The sequence below is a fragment of the Furipterus horrens genome, unplaced genomic scaffold (genome assembly GCF_987537825.1).
Source record: "Furipterus horrens unplaced genomic scaffold, mFurHor1.1.pri manual_scaffold_10, whole genome shotgun sequence".
NCBI classification, from domain to species: Eukaryota; Metazoa; Chordata; class Mammalia; order Chiroptera; family Furipteridae; genus Furipterus; species Furipterus horrens.
The window spans coordinates 102229353-102249226 of record NW_028327180.1 but is presented as its reverse complement, the minus strand read 5'-3'; the positions used below and the strand labels follow the sequence as shown (position 1 = coordinate 102249226).

The 19874-nt window shown below is 64.4% G+C and overlaps 2 protein-coding genes across 2 annotated transcripts; both read right to left on the bottom strand.

Moving 5' to 3' along the window:
• Window positions 1-2498: 2498 nt before the first annotated feature.
• TMEM184A (transmembrane protein 184A) lies at window positions 2499-9471 on the bottom strand. The gene is made up of 9 exons (XM_090288697.1): window positions 9412-9471; window positions 8544-8791; window positions 5803-5968; window positions 5301-5391; window positions 5122-5197; window positions 4959-5050; window positions 4161-4330; window positions 3490-3687; window positions 2499-3107 (listed from the first exon to the last, which is right to left on the bottom strand). Exons 2-9 carry the CDS (start codon window positions 8769-8771, stop codon window positions 2881-2883), a joined length of 1248 nt encoding a protein of 415 aa, XP_090144823.1. The 5' UTR covers window positions 8772-8791; window positions 9412-9471; the 3' UTR covers window positions 2499-2880.
• A 3884-nt stretch (window positions 9472-13355) lies between these two features.
• PSMG3 (proteasome assembly chaperone 3) lies at window positions 13356-15118 on the bottom strand. The gene is made up of 3 exons (XM_090289993.1): window positions 15078-15118; window positions 14370-14609; window positions 13356-13820 (listed from the first exon to the last, which is right to left on the bottom strand). The coding sequence occupies exons 2-3, from the start codon at window positions 14583-14585 to the stop codon at window positions 13668-13670; spliced, it is 369 nt and encodes a 122-aa protein (XP_090146119.1). The 5' UTR covers window positions 14586-14609; window positions 15078-15118; the 3' UTR covers window positions 13356-13667.
• Window positions 15119-19874: the final 4756 nt, after the last annotated feature.

Here is a 19874-nt window from a genome sequence, read left to right as displayed (position 1 = left end):
CTTCTGTCCCCGGTGTCCAGACACACCGTGACTTTGCTTTAGCCTCAGCCAGAGCCCTGTGCCAGGGAGCAGGAGGGGAGGGCGGCCGCACGCGGGGGTGGGGGCGGGGGGGGCGGGCCTCCGGCAGCACGGGGGGCCTTGGAGGAGCCCATGTCACAGATGGTCACTTGGTGGCCTCTGGGTTTGTGTGCGGGGTGAGGAGGGCCGCGACAGGGAGGCGGCGGGCACTGGGCCGGGAAGGCGGGACACCGGGGTGGTCTGTCAGCGTGAGAGGACGGGGCTCTTCCCTTGGAGCCTACCCTCGCCTGCAGCCGTCGCCTGTTCTCTGCGCTTTGGGGCCACGGTGACCTTGGTGACATTTGCTGGGGTTTCCATCCCTGGGAGCTGCTGCAGTGCAGCCACCCCTTTCTGCTCGTCCGGGGAAGGTGCTGGGTGAGCTGCACACCCGAGCCCCGCCACCAGCCCCAGGCCGCTGGGCCCCAGCCCCCACCCAGTGAGCCCCCAGCAAGCTGTGAAGGCCCCCACCCTGGGCAGGGTGCCAGCCGTGTCAGAAAGTGCCATGTCCTTGCTGTGTCTGCGTGACAGCAGGTGACTGGCGGGCTGGCCTGTGGCAGTGCCCTGTCGGGGGATGGCTGCAGCCTCAAAGCAAAGGCCCCGGGCCCAGGACGCGGTCAGTGCCGTAGCTGTGGTAGGTAATCCACATTGGATAAAAGTAAGGACCGCGGGGCAGTATTTAAGAGAGAGAAGTATATATATATATAAGATTATACACATTTTATCGTACGGATTTTTGTACCTTTTCCCGTTTGATACTGTAAACCAGCAGAGCTGCAGTCCGAGTGTGGGTCCATGTCGGCGGGGGGAGCTCACCCGCTGACCCCCGTCTCCCCGCCTGCCCTCTGCCGGGGGTCTGGCCAGGTGTCCCGCTTGGCAGCTGCCCCAGATCCCCGGGGTGCCTGGTTCGTGGGACGTGGCTCCTTCTCCAGGCACGGGGGTCGCAGAAGGAAGACTGCACTGGCCCCCGCTTTTCCTTTCTGGTTGTTGAGATTTCATTGTCACAGTTTAATATATGGATTTTTTATTTAAGAGAAAAAGCAAGGACCTCTGTTGCGTGGGTTTGCTTTCTGTCTCCTGTGTTTCGGCTCCGGAGTCCTTCCCCAAGGGGGCGGCCCCTTGCTGTTCCCAGGGGACAGGTCTCCGTCTGTGGCCCTCACCTGCTCCTGCACCTCCTGCCGCTCAGCAACTTCATTTCAATATTTATTTTTGTGCTGCTTTCATCCTAATATAAGTTATTGAGACCCTCTCTGTGGTCCGTGTTCGCGAGGCGCGGGCCCCGCCCCACGGCCGCCACCTAATTTATTGCTGTGCACCTCTGCGGACGCTTTTGTACCTTTGCAATAAAGTTTCCTGGTTTCAGACGCCTCTCGCTGTGTCTCTGGTGTGCTGCGCCCCCATATCCTAGCCCCCCTCACCTGGAGAGCAGGGTCCACATGGGATGCTGTTAGGAGTAGGTATCCCGGGCTGCGGGGTCCTGTGGATGGCCCCCAAGTTGGGGGGGCAGCCTGGCTCACAGAGTCCCTCCTGGGCAAGGGCGTGCGGGCAGCACCCCTCGCTCACGGCCTGGCACTGTGCCTCTGTCCTGCAGCCTCCAGGACCTCCTCCCACCTTGGGTAGCGCGTCTGGGGGAGCCTGCCCTCTTCTCCGCTGCCGGCTGAGCTGTGGGTGGCCTGGCACGAAGCCGTGCGGGCCTCCCAGCTGCAGAGGGCGCGATAGGTCACACCGAGTGGGGGACTTTCCAGCGGGCATGAGGAGTGAGGGGGCCGGGCCTGTCTCTGCAGGAAGCAGGGCTGGGCCCCGGGAGCGGCCCCCTCACGGTGGACACTGCTGGCCAGGTCCCGTCCTGCTGTCTCTGAGACTTGGCACCTCCATCTCTTTCCCTGGTGATGTGGGAGTGGGGGGGGTGGCCACTGGGCCTCTCTGCCTGTGGGTCCTCAGGAAGCCCATGCCACTGCCCACCCCCTGCCCCCCTCCCCTGTCGGGACGCCCAGACACAGGACAGACCAAGACCTGCAACCACCGCTGCACGTGGCTCCTGCCTGTAAGGTGACCCCGACACCCAGGCCCAGCCACGGGCTCCAGGAGTCCCCCCTCCCTCCCTGAAGGGCTGCCTCTGTTGCCCCTCCTGCTTGGCTTTGGAGGGTGGGGCCCTATCTGGGCTCAGCTCCCCCACGGAGGGAGAAAGCTGGGGAGGGGGGCTCTAGCTCAGGCCCTGCTGGCCCTCGGGGCTGTGTATGTGTGGCCGGAGTGCCCACTGCGGGGCTGGTGCGGAGGAGACCACGCACCCCGGGCTCAGGCGGCACAGGGCAGGGCACTCGGTAGCGGTGAGTTCCCGTCCTGCCCTGCCTGGAGCTGGGACGCCACCCCCAGCACCCAGACTTCGGCCTCACCACGGTGCGTATACCAGGGCCCCAGCCCCACAGGAACAGAGGCCACAGGAATTCCTAGAAAACCAGATTTATGTGTAAGTACGCGGAAGCCCTGCCTGCTCTGCTGGTGGCCCCAGCCCACACGGGGTGCCTCTTCCCGGGCTGGGGACTGGCCAGGGCTCCTGTGGCCCAAGAGGACCTCAGCAGGGCCTGGCTGAGCCACCCGTGCCCCCGCCCCCTCGCCTGTGCTGCCCGCCTGGGACCTGCCCATCTGGGAGCCCACGCCGGCACACCGCCCAGGGGGCCACCTGCACCCGGCAGGCCCCCGGGCTCCTCAGACCAGCTCAGGCGCCTTCTTCCATCAGCCTGGCAGGAGGGCTCAGGAGAGGCTGGCCTTTGGCAAGAGGGTTGGTGGCTGAGGGGCCTGTCCTTTCCCAGGGGCCAGTGCCTGGCCCTACAGCCCCTCTGAGGGGATGAGCATCCTCTTCTCCACGTCACGGCTCCTCCGGCTGCTGCCAGCCCCGCCGGGGCGGGCGCCGGGCACCGGGGCCTCCTGCGTGGCCTGCTGCGCGTACTGCTGGTAGGCGGGCGAGAAGTTGTGGATGGCGTCGCTCACGATGTCCTGCGGGCTCATGGTCTCCTTGAGGCCACTGGAGATGCTCTGCATGGCCGCCGCTGGGGCTGTGGGCGCACACGTGCGTGTAGGGGCTGCGGTCTCCCTGGCCCGTCTTGCCCCCTTGCCCCCAGCCCCAGGACTCCCTGGCCAAACGGGCCATTCCCTAGGGATGCCAGACCAACCACCCTTATTCCCACCCCGTCAGGCTGGCCCGGTGCCTGGGAGGGGTGGGCAGGGGCCTTGGGGCCCAGTGTCCTGTCCAGACTGCCTGCGCCCAGGCTCCAGTGCAGCCTGTCCTGGGCTTGGTCCTCCCTGCCCATCCAGGTGATATTCCCTGGGCCTGTGTGCAGGATGGGATGGGGACGTGGTGCGGGGTGGGCTGGGGGGGCTGGTCACACCCCATCCCAAGCACTGCACCTGCCTCCCCCAGCGGGCAGGGCCGCACACCTGGTGAGCTGTCCTTCTTCTCTGCGTACACGCGGCAGGTGAAGGCGTATCGCAGGGCGACAGAGGCAAAGAGCATCTCGATGCAGATGATGAAGTTCTGGTAGCCGGCAGCCAGCGTGCCAGCCCCCACCCTGCTCCCATCCACTGCCTGGGCCTCAGGGATGACCCCACACCTCTCCAGGATGGCCAGCAGCAACCCTGTGGGAGGTGACAGCCACTCAGATACCACGTGGACAGGAGGCTGGGCCAGAGAGGACACCAAGCCAAGAATCCCATGGCCGCCCTCCTCATGAGCTTGGAGGAGGTTTGCGGGGAGGGCAAGGGTCAGGCCCCCAGAGGTCCCCGTGGCCCCAGCCCAGGGAAGGCCTGCCCACCCATGTGGTCCCATTCCGTGCAGGGGAGACTGAAGTTCAGGGGGCTCCAAAGCTGGGCTCTTGGCACAGCAGATAACCAAGAACTCCCCACACCCCAGCCCTGGGCCTCCCTGCCTGTGGGAGTCCCCCCAGCCTGGCCGGGGCCTGGGGACCCACACCAGCCAGCCCTGCACCTAGCTTCTCTCTGAGAGGACTGTTGCTCCCTGTGCCACAGCCAGGGAAACTGAGGCTGGGCCCGAGGGTGCTGGGGTGGAGGTGGGATTGGAACCAGGCTCTGGGCTCAGCAGCCCCACCCACCCTGCCAGAAGGAGAGGAAGATGATGGCCTTGATGGTGAGGAACTTGAGGACGGGCTCGAAGGGCCGCAGGAGCTCCCTGGTGGCGAAGTAGAAAAGGAACAGGGCGTAGAGGGCCAGGCTGACGGAGGCGTTGTAGACGAGGGTGACGTAGAGGTAGCCGCTGTGGATGCTGGGGGCCGGGGGGGGGGCCAGGTCAGTGCGGGCCCCACGCCCTCTGCCCTCCCACCCACACCAGCTGTGGCAGCACCGACCCAGGCCTGCCCCCTCCCGCGGGCAGGAGCTAGGGGCGCTGGCGAGGGGCCCTGCAGTGAGGACGTGGCCGTTCTCCTGCCCCTCCCCTGCCCACCTGGGCCCTCTGTATTGTGGACACAGGCAGACATCCATGTCTGTATGTACGCATGAGCGGGTGCAGTGCGTGCGTGCATGTGTGTGCACATGTGAGCATTGGGCGTGTGGTATGTGCACATGTGAGCGCTGTGGTTGTGCGTGTGTGTGCGTGTGCATTGTGCATGCGTGGTGTGTGCACACATGTCAGTGCGTGTGCATGTTTGTGGTATGTGCATGTGGACCCTGTCCTGCGCACCCTGAACCCAGCCCTTGCTCTCCTCCAGGGGGCCCATTGCTGCCCGGGCTCCTGGGCTCCCAAGGACACAGGTGACAAGGGCCCGCTCCCTGGGCTGCTTGCCTCGCCTGTCACCTGCCCGAGAGGAGGAGAAGCCTGCCCTCGTGTGCTGAGCGCCCCTCCTGCCCTCCCCCCCCCCCCGGGCCCCCGGCTGCGCCCTGCCCACCGGCCTTACCTGAAGTCCCCATCGTGGTATTTGCCGGCCGCCTGCAGCGCGACGGTGACCAAAGCCATGGCGGGCTTCACGGCACAGAACTGCAGCGTGGCCTGGTGCGGGGGGCGGGAGTGAGGGCGGGCGCGTGGGGGCAGCGCACCGGGGGCGGGGAGGACCCACTCACCTGCTTGCAGAAGCGCAGGAACCCGACGGAGTAGGCCGTGCCCCGCAGGCAGCAGGTGCCGTAGAGGCAGCTGGACCTGGGTGTGCGAGTCCCTGAGTCCTGGCCCCGGGGGATGGGGCCCAGCCACCCGCTGCCCGGGGCGTGGGGGGGGCCAGGAGGGCTCCACGGGGGGCGCTTACCGGACAGGCTTCCCCCGAATCTCAGCCATGATGGCGCTCTCGCCCCCCAGGTACTGGAAGCAGAGGCTCAGGAAGCTGTAAATGGCGAAGGCTGCGAGGCCCAGGCCCACGGGTCAGGGTGCAGTGAGCCTGGCAGCCTCGCCGGCACTCCCTGAAGGAAGTCCCCCGACCCCGACGGAGGACCCACTTCTCAAAGGACAAGCTAAGGCTCGGGTTCCATAGCAGAGCCCTGCCCTCCTGGGGGCTCCCAGCCAGCTCTGAGATGGTTCTCCGACCCGGGGAACTGGGACTGCCACCCCCACCTCCCTAAGGCCCTGTCTCCTTTCCGAACTCTGGGCAGGCCTGGCCTCAGCACCCCCAATCCCAGCGCTGTTGATCCCCGCCGTCAGGCAACTCCCCCCAGCACAGGGCCTGGCGAAGCCAGACTCAGGCCTGAGGGCAGCTGCCCCCCACGCCCCGGGCTCCAGCTCACAGGACACTCCTGCCCACGCTGAGCACTCACCTTCATAGCAGTCCCGCACAGAGTCCAGGTAGATGTAGTGCCGGTGGCCCCCCAGGAGGAGGAGGCTCAGCCAGGAATTGAAGGCATAGACGGGCACGATGAGGAGCAGGCGGATGATGTACCTCTGCTCATTGGGGACCGTGTAGGAGCGCAGGTGCAGGTAGATCTGGGTGGGAAGGGAGGGCAGGCTTGGGGGATGGGGCCACCACTACCCTGTGCAGGGGACACTCATGCATTTGTGGCTCATGGTCATTCACTCACTCGTTCATTCATTCACTCACTCACTCACTCATTCATCACTCACTTCCTCACTCACTCATTCACTCACTCACTCATTCACTCACTCATTCACTCACTTACTCACTCATTCATCACTCACTTCCTCACTCACTCACTCATTCACTCACTCACTCATTCATTCACTCACTCACTCATTCACTCACTCACTCACTCATTCATTCATTCACTCACTCACTCACTCACTCATTCATCCCAGGAGAATCTCCTGCAGGGCAGTCATGGTCCCAGTGGGCACAGACATTCCAGAAGACAGTCTCGCATTTCAATGGGGACAGGAGAAGGACTGGTGCTCTTGACCCCTATGAAGAAGGGTGCTGGTCACGGCCACACACGGCAAGGCCCACACAGAGTGAGGACGACGCACAGTGGTGGCCGGCTGGCTACCCTGTGATGCAGCCACACACGAGGGAGTCACACAGTCAGGAAAATGGGGGCATGCCCTGAGAGAAGGTGACATGGACATGTCAGGACAGTGAGCTGAGCAGTGCCCAGATAGTGTTGAGAAGGCAAAATGGAGAAAAAACAGCGCTGTCCTACCCCTGAATGACAGGAAGTGTAGGTGATGATAGCTCATCTGTAAACTTTTCTAGGTTTTTCTATGAGGACATAAAAAAGGAAAAGGATCTTTAAGAGAGAGAGGCACAGGGGAGCTGGGTGCAAAGGTGGCTGGCTGTGTGATCTCAGAGCACCTCTGGAAGGCTTCCTGGAGGAGGTGTCATGAGCATGAGCAGAGGGGAGAGGCGGGAGACGGGCAGGCTGAGCAGAGGGAGTGGCATGTGCTTCCTAGGGCACAGCTTGGGGGCAGGCGCGGGCGGGTTGGCAGCAGGAACTGCATCCTTATCAGTCGCTCCCTCCTGAGCTGACGCAGTGGGCAGGGCACAGTGTAGCCAGCGATTAGGAGACCCGAACTCTGTCCCCAGGGCCAGCACCGGCTGGCTGGTGGCCTTGGCATGCTGCTGTCCTCTCCAGCCTCAGTTTCCTGTCTTTAAAGCAAGGGCTCCTGTCCCTGTCTGTCCTGCTAGGCTCTGGATGGGCAAAGGCCTGGCAGTGGGGGTGGGGGCAGGGGTGGAGGATGAGGGTGGACCTGAAAGCCGCAGCCCTGGGATCTCTGTCAGCTCTGTCCAGGCGGTGGGGCCATGGGAAGCACAGACACACACACAGCTGGTCCCCAAGTTACAGAAGGTCTGTGCTAGAGAAAGGAGAAGTCCAAGGCCCAGACTCTAGCTGGGACTGAGCACTGGGACTGATCCTGGGCGCTGGGTGACTGCCCCAACCCCTTGCTGCTCCTTGTTCTATAAATCACGGCCTACAACAGACCCAAAGCCATGGGCCTTCCACCTGTTCAGTCGACCTGTCCAAATGCAGCTGGGTAAGGCTCCGTGCAAACACTGCCTCCTCCAGGCAGTCCTCCTTCATGGCCCCACAAGAAGGGACCACCTCCTCCCACCCCTCTCAGCTGCACCGGAGTCCACCTGGCCCACGCTTATACACTTGTGTCTACTTTGTATCTGGTCATTTGAGGCCACACAGCAGATGACTTTCACTGAGAGGACCACCCACTTCCCTGCCTGCCAGTCTCCCAACTGCCCCCTGCCCCAGGCTCAGGTGCCCATCCATTCCCTATGCCAATGCCAGCTGAGCCATCCTGAAGAGCAGCTCTGATTGCAGCTCCCCCTCCACAGCCTTCAACCCCAGCAACCCCCCACTGATGTCCAAGGCCCCTGGCCCTGGCTGCCCTCTGCCTGGCCCGCCACGAGCACCTGACTCCCAGTGCTGCTTGCACCCCTCAGGGGCAGATGCGCCCTCCCTGTGCCCTTCTGCATATTTAGGGATCCTCAGGACCTCACACTGCCTGCGCTGTGCTCCTCAGCATCCTCCTGCTGCCCTCTCCTGGCTTGTCCTCGCTGCTGGGCCTGGCAGTTCTCTGCCTGGGGCTGTCCTGGCTCTCCAGGTGTGACTGCTCTGGGCTGGGCACAATGCTTCTGTCCCCTGCTTTCCTCGTGAGGAGTCTGAGGGGGCACCCCCTCCTGGCACCCTATCCTCTTTGTCACGTTCTGCCCCTGCTCCTAGCTGTGTCTCTGGAGGAAGAAGGAACTTTCCCCTCCTCGCTGTGGGAGCCTGAGAAGGACCCCTGGCCGCTCCTAGCCTCAGTCTTCCCGTTTGTGAAATGGGAGAACAGGGCTGCTGTCAGGCTGAGGGGCTGATGAAATCCTACAGGTGAAGGGCCCTCTGTCCTCTGCCTGGCTCCCCTGGCCACGTCCTGTGCTGGCCTCATGCAGCTTCTGAGATCCCCTGGGCACTGCCCTCCATCTGGCCATGCTTCTGATGGCAGCACCAAGGCCATCGCTTGAGGTCCCACCATCCCAGCAGGGTCATCCACGGCAGGCTGACTGTGGTCGCGTCTCACGGGGTCCCGAGGAAGGACAGAGGCGAGGGCTTACCTGGTGGCAGGTGAGCACCAGGGCCGTCCACACGAAAATGCCCGAGATACCGCGGGCCAGCGCAGTGGTGAGAAAGAGCGGGGAGGCGCTCTGGGAGCTGTTCCCGACCGGGCCCACCTGCAGCCCGGCGGGCCCGGTGGGCATGGCCGCCGGGAAGCTGGGCTGCAGCCTGGCTGCAGACACTAGGGGGGCTCCGGCAGTGTCCAGGAGCCCTGGGGCATTCGTCATCTGCCAGGCGGGGAGGACTCCTGGGAGGAGAGAGCAAAGGTGTCCGGAGGCTGGAAGCAGCCCAGGGCAGGGAGGAGAGGCAGGCAGTGCGGAGGTGCAGCTCCTCCTCCAGGTGGCCGACTGGCGCCGGCACTGGTAACTGGCCCTTCCCAGGGCGGGGGCAGGGGGCAAGCCGGACCCTCCTGCCCACCTTCCCTTACCCCGGCAGCCCTGTGCGCCCTCCAAGCGCAGGGACCCGCTCTAAGGGCCAGGCCTGAGTGCCTCCTTCCCCGGGCTCAGCCGCCTGGCACAGGTATCAACCACCTGACTGTGACCTGAGGCGGTCCCCACGTCTGGTGCCCCGGCCTGTGGGGAGCCTGCTTTTCAGGGGCTAAAGACATCTGGGAAAGTAGGGGAGCCCCAGTTGCCGGGCAGGAGTCTGGGAAGCAGGTGGCTTGGGGGCTGCAGCCCAGGCCCCCCACCCCTCCCCCGGCTTCCAGGGACCGTCTGGGTGCCCAGCTTTGCCGCTCGCTGGCCCCACACCCGTCCTCAGCTGCTTCCCGCCTGTGGGGCACCAGGCATCTCCCTCCTCCCTCTCTCGCCAGAGGCTCTGTCCCCACGTCGCCCCTTCTTCCTGCCCCGGTCGCGGCCCAGCACCTACCTCTCAGGCAGGAAGCACTGGCCCAGCCCTGGGAGGCCTGGCCTCCAGGCAAGCCTGGCTGGTCATTCGTGTGGCCACGTGGCCCCCACTGATGGCCCGAGGGGGGAGGTCAAGCCTGCTATCTGGAGGCCGTATGAGCCCAGGGGAGGGGAGTGACTGCTTCATCGTGGGGTGGCCCGCCTGAGCTCCCAGCTGCGGGGAGGGCGGGGGAGGCGGGGGAGGTGCGGTGCGGGGGACACTCTATCCCTCCTGGCTTCTGCTCAGCGGCAGCTGGCTGCCAGGTGCCCTCACCTGCCTGCGCCACCTGGCCAGGCAGCTGCCCTCGGAGGACAGGTAGGAGGAGCCTGCAGTGGGTCGCGGTGGGCGGGGCGGGACTAGAGGCAGGCCCAAACTGGGGGTGGGGAGCAGGGGACGCCGCTTCCATCTGGGGGATGAAGAGGTCTGGAAGGGGACAGAGGCAGCGGTCACACAGCAACATGAACGCGTTAAATGCCTTAAAAATGGGTAAAGTTCCCAATGAGAATTTCACCTCAATTTAAAAAGCCGGGTTCCCAAGGGGTGCATTGGAAACATTTCTGTTTTGGGTGGGGGCAGGGCCTGACTCACCTGCCCCACGGTCAGACCTCTGCCAAGGCCCCTGCAGAGAGGGGCTCCCCACTCTGACCCTGGAGCGGGTGCCGGGTGGGGCCTCAGCTGTCTCGTTCCCGCTGTGGTTACAGGAGGGCGCCGTGGGCATGTGGAAGAGGTGTCTGCCTTGTGCCACGGCCAGCATTGCTGCAACGGCTGCGCCCTTTCAGAGCTGGGAGTGGGAGCCCGGAGAGGCTCACCGATGTTCCCAGGGCCCCGAAAGGGCACGAAAAGCTCCAGGACGAGGCCACCAATCCCTGGAGTGCACCACCCTGCTCCCCCAGGCACACCATCCCCCCAGGAGTCCCAGCCCAGGACAGGCCCTGATTAAAGCCCCAAGGCCTGGCCCAGCCTGCACCCCTCACCCCCAAAGCCCCACAGGGGCCTCCTCCCAGTTCCGCCTGGAGCCCTAGACACCACCTCTTGTCCCAGCTGACTCCTGTCCTGCTGTCTCGGGTGTCACCTCTCTCCTGTTGCTGCTGCCTCCCTTCCCTCCCCAGGAGCTTCTGGGCCTGGTGCCTCCTGGGCCGAACCCAGTGTGGGGAAACCAGGGTCCTGGGTGGGCTCCCACTCGCCCAGCAGGGGTGGCAGTGTGGCCCATCCTCCAGTAGAAGTTCTTCCTGCACGCTGCAGGTGCTTGCTCCGAGCCCCACCTGCCCCCGGCGCCAGGGACCGGCACAGCGTGGCCTCCGTGTGTGCAGACCAGTGCTCACTGCTCATCGACTAGACAATGGCTCAGAGCCTTGAAGGGCGAAGACGCAGATGTCAGGACAAGGACAGAGCTGGCAGGGACCCAGGGGACCCACTGGTACAATAGGTGGGGAAATGAAGGCTGCTGGGCTGGGGGAGTGCACGGCGGGAGGCACTGTGGGTAGATGCTGTGAGGACTTCCCTAGCTGGAGTCACCAGGGCCACCTCTGGGAGGGCTCTGAGGGTGCTGGCTTCAAGGGGGACTTCCAAAGCTCTGCCCTTTCTTCAAAGGCAGATGGCACTGCCCAGAAGGACAGGCAGGACTCCTACTTCCTATCCCATTGCTCTGCCAGCAGCGATGGGACAAGGGGATTTTGATATCAGACTGGGCTGATTTATGGTAGCTGAGGATCCCTGATCCCCGGGAAGCTCCTTCCATTCAAGGCCATCCCTTGCTCTGATGGTGGAGGCCAGACCCAGTGTCATTCTGACCTGTTCCCACAGCTGTCCTCCCCTGGCATAGTCTTGTTCATCCACTGCCTCCGGAGCGCCCGGCTCTGAAGGCCTCGCACTCCAGAACCTCCTGCACACGCTGGGCAACCTTTACCCTACGGAGCAGCTTTGGCTTCGGCCTGGCCCTTCCCCATTTGTAGGAGAGAGTTCGGGACCCTCTGCCCCTTGCTGTGGTACAGCATGCAGGTCTCTGCCGCCCCTGGGGACGTGGAACAACCTTCCTTGCTGTGCACTGCGCTCAGGTGAAGGTGGCCACGTGGCCCTTCCAGGGCCCAGAGCCCTGGATCAGGGCTAGTGAGCAAGCAGGGCAGTGCATGAGTGAGGCGGCCCTTGGGGAGAGGGGGAGCCCGGCCCCCCAGTGAACAAGGGATTTGGGTTTGGAAACCGAGGCCTCAGCTCCCGTGTCCAAGAAGCTGGCAGCTCTGCCACCCGGTGCTCTCTGGACAAATGAGGCCTGGTCCCGGGCGGCCAGCATCATGGTCCGCACTCGGGAGAGGCGGCCAGGCCTGATTTTCCTGCCTGGGGCTGGACACTGACCAAACCTGTCACAGGACAGAACAGCTGGCCCAGATCTGGGCAACCAGGGCCTCTGACCAGGTGACCGGGCTCCTTGGCAGCGCCCAGCTAGGCTGCGGGGTGGTGGAGACTCTGCCAGCCAGTCCCGGACCTCAACGCCCTTGCCCCAGTGCCTGCCTTGCACCCCAGTGACCCAATGCCCATGGCTGCTGGCCTCTCTGCTGGCACTGAGCCTTTTTCCAGGCCAGCCCGTCATCTGGGGACATCTGACAGCAGACGGCTCCTCTCCCACAAGGGACACAGCCCCTCTCCTAGCTGAGAGCTGTGCCCTCTGGACTGGCAGAGACGAGATGCAGGGTGACCCGATCTCCTGCCTCCCCAGGCCAGCAGCACCAGGGTCCTCTGGCTCTCCCCTGGGGCCCTCCCCTGCTGCACCCCAAGGGGTGGCGGGACTCGTCCTGGTCCACACAACAGCCATCGCCTCAGTAACACCCACCACAGCTTAGCGGCGGCGACCAGACCAGGACTCAACGTCGGCCAAGGGCTCAGGTGCTCAGGCCTTCAGGCGGCACACGTGGCAGCGGGGAGCACAGGAGAGGGGCGGCGGCGGGACCACCGGGCCCCTGACCTCTCAGCACCACCCTGCAGGACAGGGAAGGCCTGGGGCCTCCAAGCCATTTTTCCCTTCCTCTGGGTCTCAAGGGAGAAAGGGGATGACATGTCCTCCCAGCGCTCTTTCTGGGATCCCTCAGGTGGCGGGTGGGCAGGGAAGCATTGCCTCTTGGTGGCCAACTTCTCCTCACCTGGGCCTGGGCACTGGTCCCAGAGCCGGGGGAGCAAGACTCAGGGTTAAACATGTGGGTTGCGACCCTGACCCACCACCCATCGTGTCTGTGACCTTGAGCCTCTGTCAACCTCAGTTCCCACAAGTGACTGGAACCCCCATGTGCAACAGGTCAGCCCCCATCAAAGCAGGGGCTCAGGGGGCACCCCTGTCACCTGATGCTTAGAGGTCACCACAGGCTGTCGTAGCCCAGGACCAGGGGCCTGGCTGGCGCACCGGCCCGGTGTCCTGCCAGCCAAGGAAGTCCTGGGTGGGCTTCTCTTGGTTTCCAGGTTAGGGGGCTCAGCAGCACAACTACCTTGTCAGCCCAGGGGGACCCCACACTGGGGTCTCTGGGCCTTCGTCCCATCTTCCTGTCCTTCCTATGCCCGGCCTCGGTCTCTGGGGAGCACGTGTGTGCCCAGGGCCTGTCTGCACCTGCGCGTCGCCCGAGAGCAAGCTGCTGCCAGCCCTGGGCGCGTACCTGGGGGAGCCGGGGCACTGACCAGGCAGGCCTTAGACCCTCTGGTTACCAGGGGGCAACCTGGGTCTGTCAGGGGCGTGACCTTGGGGGTGGAGAGGCGGTGACTCTCAGAATGTGAAGGTGTGGGTGTTTCTCTCCAGGAACCGCACCCCCCTGGGGTGCTTGGGGCTGCAGCCCAAACACAACCCCCTCCTGTGCGCGCCCCGTTCCCTCCCACCTAACGCGCACTCAGTCGGACTTACGCCGAGGGACGGAGCGTCCTCGGTGTTGGTAAGACGGGTGGTGAGCTGCTTGGGGTGAAGCACTTGTTCTCAACGTTTAATACAGAGGCCATTCCTCCAACAGCGGGTCCTACACGCCGAGGGCCACGACTCAGCCTTCCGGTTCTCAAACACACGCAACTACCCGGGCCCGGGGAGAGCCATTCACGGCGCTCCCACTGCAGCTGCCACGGCGGAGGGAGGGAGCCAGTCTGCTGGGGACACGCTCGTCTCTGCCGGCTCCCGGGCTGCAGTCTGAGCAAAGCCCTGCTTCTGGCCCAGCAAAGGGCTGTCCCACCGCGAGGGTGTCCGAGTCCCCAGAGGGCTCTGCTGCGCCACACGGTCACCACACCTGGCACGTCTGGATCACCTCCTTCAAGGCCCTCAGCCCCTCCAGGCTCCGGTCCTTCATGGCCACGGCCAGGAGGACTGCTCTGTTCCCCGCTTCTTCAGACACAAACGCCACCAGGTTCTTCGCGAAGACGTGGATGAGAGGCTGGTGAAGGGCAGGGAAAAGAGCTTAAATCTGTGGGTTTCGTTTTTCCCTTAATGCCTTCGCTATGGGTCCCCCAGGAACCCAGACTGGGTCGCCACGCCGCCATTAAGTCGCCACCGAGAAGCTTCACGTGCCGGCGACTCGGACCACTGCGGTCGCGAACACGCCGCTAAGGGGGCGTCGTTACACGCATCTGCCGAGTGCTCCCCGATGCCGGTCTCGGCTCCTCCGCGTGGGCTCCGGAGAGACCGGTCTGCAGACAGGAGCTCTGTCCAGACTCACGAGGGACCCTCCCAGGACGGGGCACAAGCCACTCGTCACCTCCCCGTGTCTCTGGGACAGGGTCAGACTGCGGGGGGGCTCCCGCTGCAAACCCCGCAGGGCTGGGCAGAGCGGCCCGACAGGCAGGGGGACGCCTCACGCCCCAAGGCCCCAGGAAGGGCCCGGCCAGTGACGGGGGCCGCCGCCCACGCCCCGGGTGCACACGGACGAGTCCCGGGCGCAGAGGCGGTTTCCCGCCACCGCGGAGCCCCCTTCCCGAGCACCTACCTCGTCCGGCCCGAGCAGCACTCTGGTCGTGAGCACGGGCCTGCTGACGTCGCTGGCCGCGTGGCTGGGCTCCAGGGCGACCAGGGTCCCCACCTTCCCGAACTGGGTCACCACCACCAGGATGTGGCTGCTGAAGGCCGTGCAGACCACCTGCGTGGGGACCCCACGCACCACTTCGGTCCTCTGTTTGGACGTCACCAAGGGTTTGCCTTCCATAGCGGGGTCCCCTCAGCGTCGCCTCTAGTTCACACGGGGCAGAGGGGCGCAGGGGGGAGGGAGGGGCGCAAGTCAGCCAACGCCAGGCGCGCCCTGGGCTCCGAGGTCGGTGTCACCGGCGGGAGAGCGACAGAAGCGGCCCATTCAAAGCAAGCGCCTCTGCCCACGCGGGCTCCCCTCCGTCCTGCGGTCGCCGACGGACACGCGCGGCCCTCCAGGCGGACGCCCAACGGCGCCTCGGGGTCCCGCGGGGGGGGGACGGGCTCCTTCCCGGCCGTGGGCAGCGCTTCCCGCGCCGCCGCTCCGCACCGCGGTGTGCCCACCCGCGCCGGAGAGCCTTCAGGGCTTCGCTTTCCGCGCTTGGGGAAACGACCGGCCTCAAAGGGAAGAGGCACGACCGCCAGGCCAGCGGAGACCCCGGGGGCGCGGGGCACGGGGCAGACAGGGAGGGACGCCGGCCTAACCACCCGTCGCCGAGCGGCCCGCGCTCACCTGGCTCACGGCGCCCGGAAGTGACGCAACGGGCGGTGCTGTCCCGCCCTGCGGTTCTGCCGGATGTACAGCCCCCTGGCTTCCGGTGCCCTGCCCAGGCCTTCGGGCCTGCGAGTCCCTGCGTCCCTGCTCCCTGGGAGAGCCGGCGGGGCTCCCGTGAAGGCGGTGCCCGGCGCTTGGGGGAAGGGCGACGCGGGGCCCTGCGTGGAGGGCGAGCCTCTCTGGTCGGTCCCTTACGGCCTGGGGTTCCGGGGCTGTCAGGGGACCACGAGCGCTGAAAACCCTGGATCGGGCCCGTCCACGTGCAGAACTGTCACGAGCGCACCCTTGGGTCAGGCTGGCGAGGCGTCGGGAGCACAGTCTCGGACGCTCCCGGGAGGCACAGTGCGCAGTCCCGTTAGGCGTTTGGGACTAAGACGGACCCAAGGCGGGCGTGGCATTGCGGAGTAGCTGGGGTGCGCGCCACTCGTTCAAGAGAGCGTCCCCCTCGGCGCAGGAGAACAGAGGACGGGCTGCCCCAGCCGAGAGAAGCCGTTTACTGGAGTCATAGGCCTGGGGCGGGGCTGCCCACGGGGCCTGCCCAGTGAGGACGCCCGGTCAGTCGCCCCGGGACACCCCCTTATTGTGCACAGACGTGGGCTCCATCCCAGCCACAGTCCGGGAGCAGGCGGGGCCCGCGGGTTGGAAATTACCAAGAGGAAGCATGGGGTGCGGGGACATTCTAGCCGAGTCAGCCTAGGGAGCCTCTTTCCGGTGGCAGGCCGAGGCGATCAGATACGGAGGAAGGGGGATCGTGCTGAACTGGAAACGGCAGCAACAGCCCAGGGTCTGGAAGCGGGGCCCAGCGGAGCCCGAGGCAGGGGCGTGTGGCCTGGGAGAGAGCGCGCTCAGAGCCCTTCGCCCCGCGCCTGGCGCCAGGTCGGTGCCCCCACGCCCACCTGGGCAGCCTGCCAGCCCCGTGGGCGTAAGAAGAAGAGCAGTGCCCGGCATTGTTGTCAGTGCTGTCTGTAGTAACTCATTCAGTCAGCAGCCCCCGAAGTAGAAACATTTCATAGACGGGACTTCAGGGTCAGAGAACTTGCCCGAGGCCTCAACGTGGATAAGGGCTGGATCTGGGCCTCAGACCTTTACGCTCAGTTACTGGTCTTGGTCACACGTGCCCAGGTAAAGGGGGGGCGAGGGTCAGTGCTTCCCTGTAGCAGGTGGCTTCTGGTTCCTCCCGGGGACCCCCGAGAGTTCCTGCCCTTTATCCAACTGTTATTGGCAGGTTGGAGGGTCTTGTGCTGATTCTACAGCCATTTGGGCCTTGAGGGGCTAACACCCCTCAAAACCACACACGCAGAGGCACCACCCCACAGGAAGCCTCGGCAGCCCTGATAGGGCTGCTCCGCTTCTCAGGGACCAAGGCTCTGAACAGCCCGAGTCAAGTGCAGTGACGCGTGCTCCTCCCAGGACGGTTCCTGGTGGCCTCGGATAAAAGGCAGGCACACAAAACGTGACCAAAATAGACGTGCAAACCAAGGGGAAACGGGCTGTTGAGCTTTCTTGCCGCCAGTTCACACGGCCCAAGATTCTGAGTTTCACGGTTCCAGGACTCAAAAAGAGGGAAGCCTGTAATTTCTCTACGATTTTGTTGGTTCTAAATTTAAGCGCACATCGGCCCTACACACACCCCAAAGCAAGTTGCTAATATCCTGCCTTGCCAGGTGACCCCTCCAGGAGGCCCACTCACTGTCACTCGCCTGTTCCTGCACGGTCTCTAGGCACAAGGAGTCTGATGCCCCCAAAGCCAACCCTGAAATACGTTACACTGTTATACAACCGACGGTGAAGAACCAAGTGGATGGTGTTTGATGACACTGAGAAGCAAATATGTGCTTGTCCTTTGGCTGCTTTTTGGTCTACATCTTTGATAGGCGGAGGGTGACAGAAGCCCAAGGCAAGAAGCTTGTCCCAGCTTGTCCCTCCCACGACCGCCACTGGCTTGGGGCTCCGTCAGAACATACCACAGTGTGATATCTATGGGTTTCCTGAGTCCTGTGCCTCCCATAGGATCGAGCACTGGGGGCTACATGGGGGCTGCTGAGTGGGACCCCACTGGGTAAGCAGTCAGCTTGTTAAACAACTCTGTGTGGCCACGATTTTTGTTCCTGTGCCGCCGTGTGACAGGGCCAGCTGGGTGCGGAAACTTCAACAAAGGTCCCCTGTGGGTGATGGTGTTCGAAGGGGTCAGACTTCAGGCTGCAGAATCGACCTGTTCGGATGTTACTTTGCTTTTGGGCAGCTTGCCTGCCGGCCTTTTTGTGCCTGCCTCACGGGACAGGTCAAGCAGTCACGGGAACTTTATCAAGGTCGCTGTTAAATTGAGCACCGACCAGCTCACTGCCGCGTGCCCACACAGGGACTGGGGGGACCCATGTTCAAGGTGCTGCGTGTCGCCCCGGCCTCGCGGGAGGCTCTCGGGGTCTGTCTGAGGCACCGTCTTGTGGACACAAGACTCCCTCTGGTTTTCGGGAGACGTGGAAGTGGGTGCCCCTGCTTCATCGTGTGAGTGAGGATCCTGCGCAGTCCCCACAGGCTTCGGAGAGCAGCTGGCACAGGCCTTCGGAGCTGACACTCGGGCGGTGGGCCTGAGACAGCCTTGCGCATGGATGCTGTCACTCCGGGTTAGAGACGGTGGGAACGCACGAGGGAAGATGGACCATTAGAACTTCTCTGTTGTGGGCGGCAGTCACCCACGTGAGACCATCTCATGGCGGGAAGAGGGCAGATGGGCTCCCGAGGCCAAGAGGGCAGAGACGCACACGACTCCTCCTCCGCCTCTGCAGGTGTCACGCCGGCTCCGTATGGGCTGACCCTGCGCTTGGTACAGTCGCCAGCCGCTGGGCCTCAGTAGGTTTTCTTTCCCGCTTTTCCCAGTACAAGTCCCACAATGGCGTCTCCACAGACCGGCCTGAGTCGCATCACTGTGGCCAGGCGATGGGTCACATGCCCAGCCCCGAACAATCCATGTTTAAGAGAGAAGTTTGGGTAGGAGCAACTTCCTGTGCATTTGGGAGGGAAAAACCCTTCTAAGTAACAGGCGCTGAGGGGACAGCGTCCAGGGAAGTCACCGGACGTTAGGACTCGCACGTGCCACCCCTGCCCGGGCCACGCGCCCCCGCGGCCCACGTACACCGTTTGCCTGTGCTGGGCCTTTCCCGCAGACAGGCCCCCGGGGCAGCCTCCGTGCCTGGCTTCCCTCGCCTACGTCACATTCCCGCGGGTCACCGCCGTCGCAGCTCAGGGGCTGCTCCTGTGTGTAAAGGGCCTCGTTTACCGCCTGACACTTGCAGGGTGTGGGATAGTTTCCTTCCCGTCCCGGGCTCTGGGGTCCAGTGCCAGCCGCCCCGACGTCCTCGGGGTCAGCGGCCAGGCTGCCTGAACCCTGGGCTTTGGCACAAGGACCCGGGGTGGCAGTGCCCAGGCCGCCTGGTCCGTCCTTCCGCTGGGCTGGGCTGGACACATCGGAGCCGCTGCCAATGCACATTCAGGCGTGGGGCCACAGGGTCCCCGCCCGCCTCCGGAGACAGGCTTCGACGGTGTAGGAGCTGGTCACGCGGGATCGGGACTTCACAGCCACCCTCCCAGCTGTGTGCACGCCTTCACTTTTATGACCAGGAGGAAAGAGAAAGGGGAAAGCAGGAAAGCACGTGGCCTTGTAGGCAAGGACTCCTGCACTGTGGAGCCACACGCACGGCCCCCGGGGGAACCCGGGCGGGATCTGAGTCGGGTGTGGGTGGGAACTGCGGAGGAGCAGGGAGGAGAGCTGCGTCCCAGGGAGAGCAGGGCGGGAGCACCTGGGGTTCCAGGAAACACCTCCGGGGGGCAGCAGAGGCCACAGAATGATCTGGAGGGAGGCGTGGGGACAGTGCGGAGCCCGACCCAGGGTGTCCCGGCTCCTGGCTCCGAGCTGGGGAAGAGGCTCCGGCTTCCCTCAGGCCCGCCCCACCGCGTCCTTGCCCCTGCCAGCTTCTTCCCGGAGGCCAGTGCTCCCTCCCCAATGTGTCTGTTACGTGGGTGTCTTTTCCCGTATCCAGTCACCTAAAGGCAAAGCTCTTTGTCCTGCAAGGTGTGACATCTGTGATTTATGTCACAGACAGCCGCTGAGCCTGTCTGAGGGCCAGACCTGTGCAGGGGTGACAAGAAGTGGCCGGCCAGCAGCACCGTGGGGAGGCACGCGGGCAGCAGGGCCGGGGATGGCAGCGGCCTCGGCTGGGCTGACGACAGGCTGGGGTGAGCCGCTGTGTTAGCCAGTTCTGTGTCCCGCTCGGGGGCAGGAAGTACACGCACATTCTCATGTGGCCGTCACCACCGCCCTCTCCAGGACTCTGCAGCTTCCCAAACTGAGACTCTGTCCCCACGAAACACTCACTGACCCCCAGCCCCTGGCCACCCCCACTTTCTGTCTCTGTGAATGTGAGTCCTTCAGGTCTTCATTGAGTGGGGTCACACAGCACATGTCCTTCTGTGTCTGGCTTCCGTCACTCAGCGCAATGTCCTCCGGGCTCATCCTCATCATAGCGGGGGTCGGAGTTTCCTCCCTTTTCAAGGCAGAGTAGTATTCCCCTGCCTGGATGACTCCTTGTCTGGCCAGTTACCTGTCTGTGGGCCCCGGGGCTGCTCCTGCCTCTCGGCCAGTGTGACCAGCGCTGCTGTGCATGTGGGTGTGTAAGCATCTGCTGGAGCCCCTGCATCTGGCTCTCTGGGGCGCACCCGGGCAGTCTGTCGCTGTGAGCAACCCCTTGGATGTTGTGG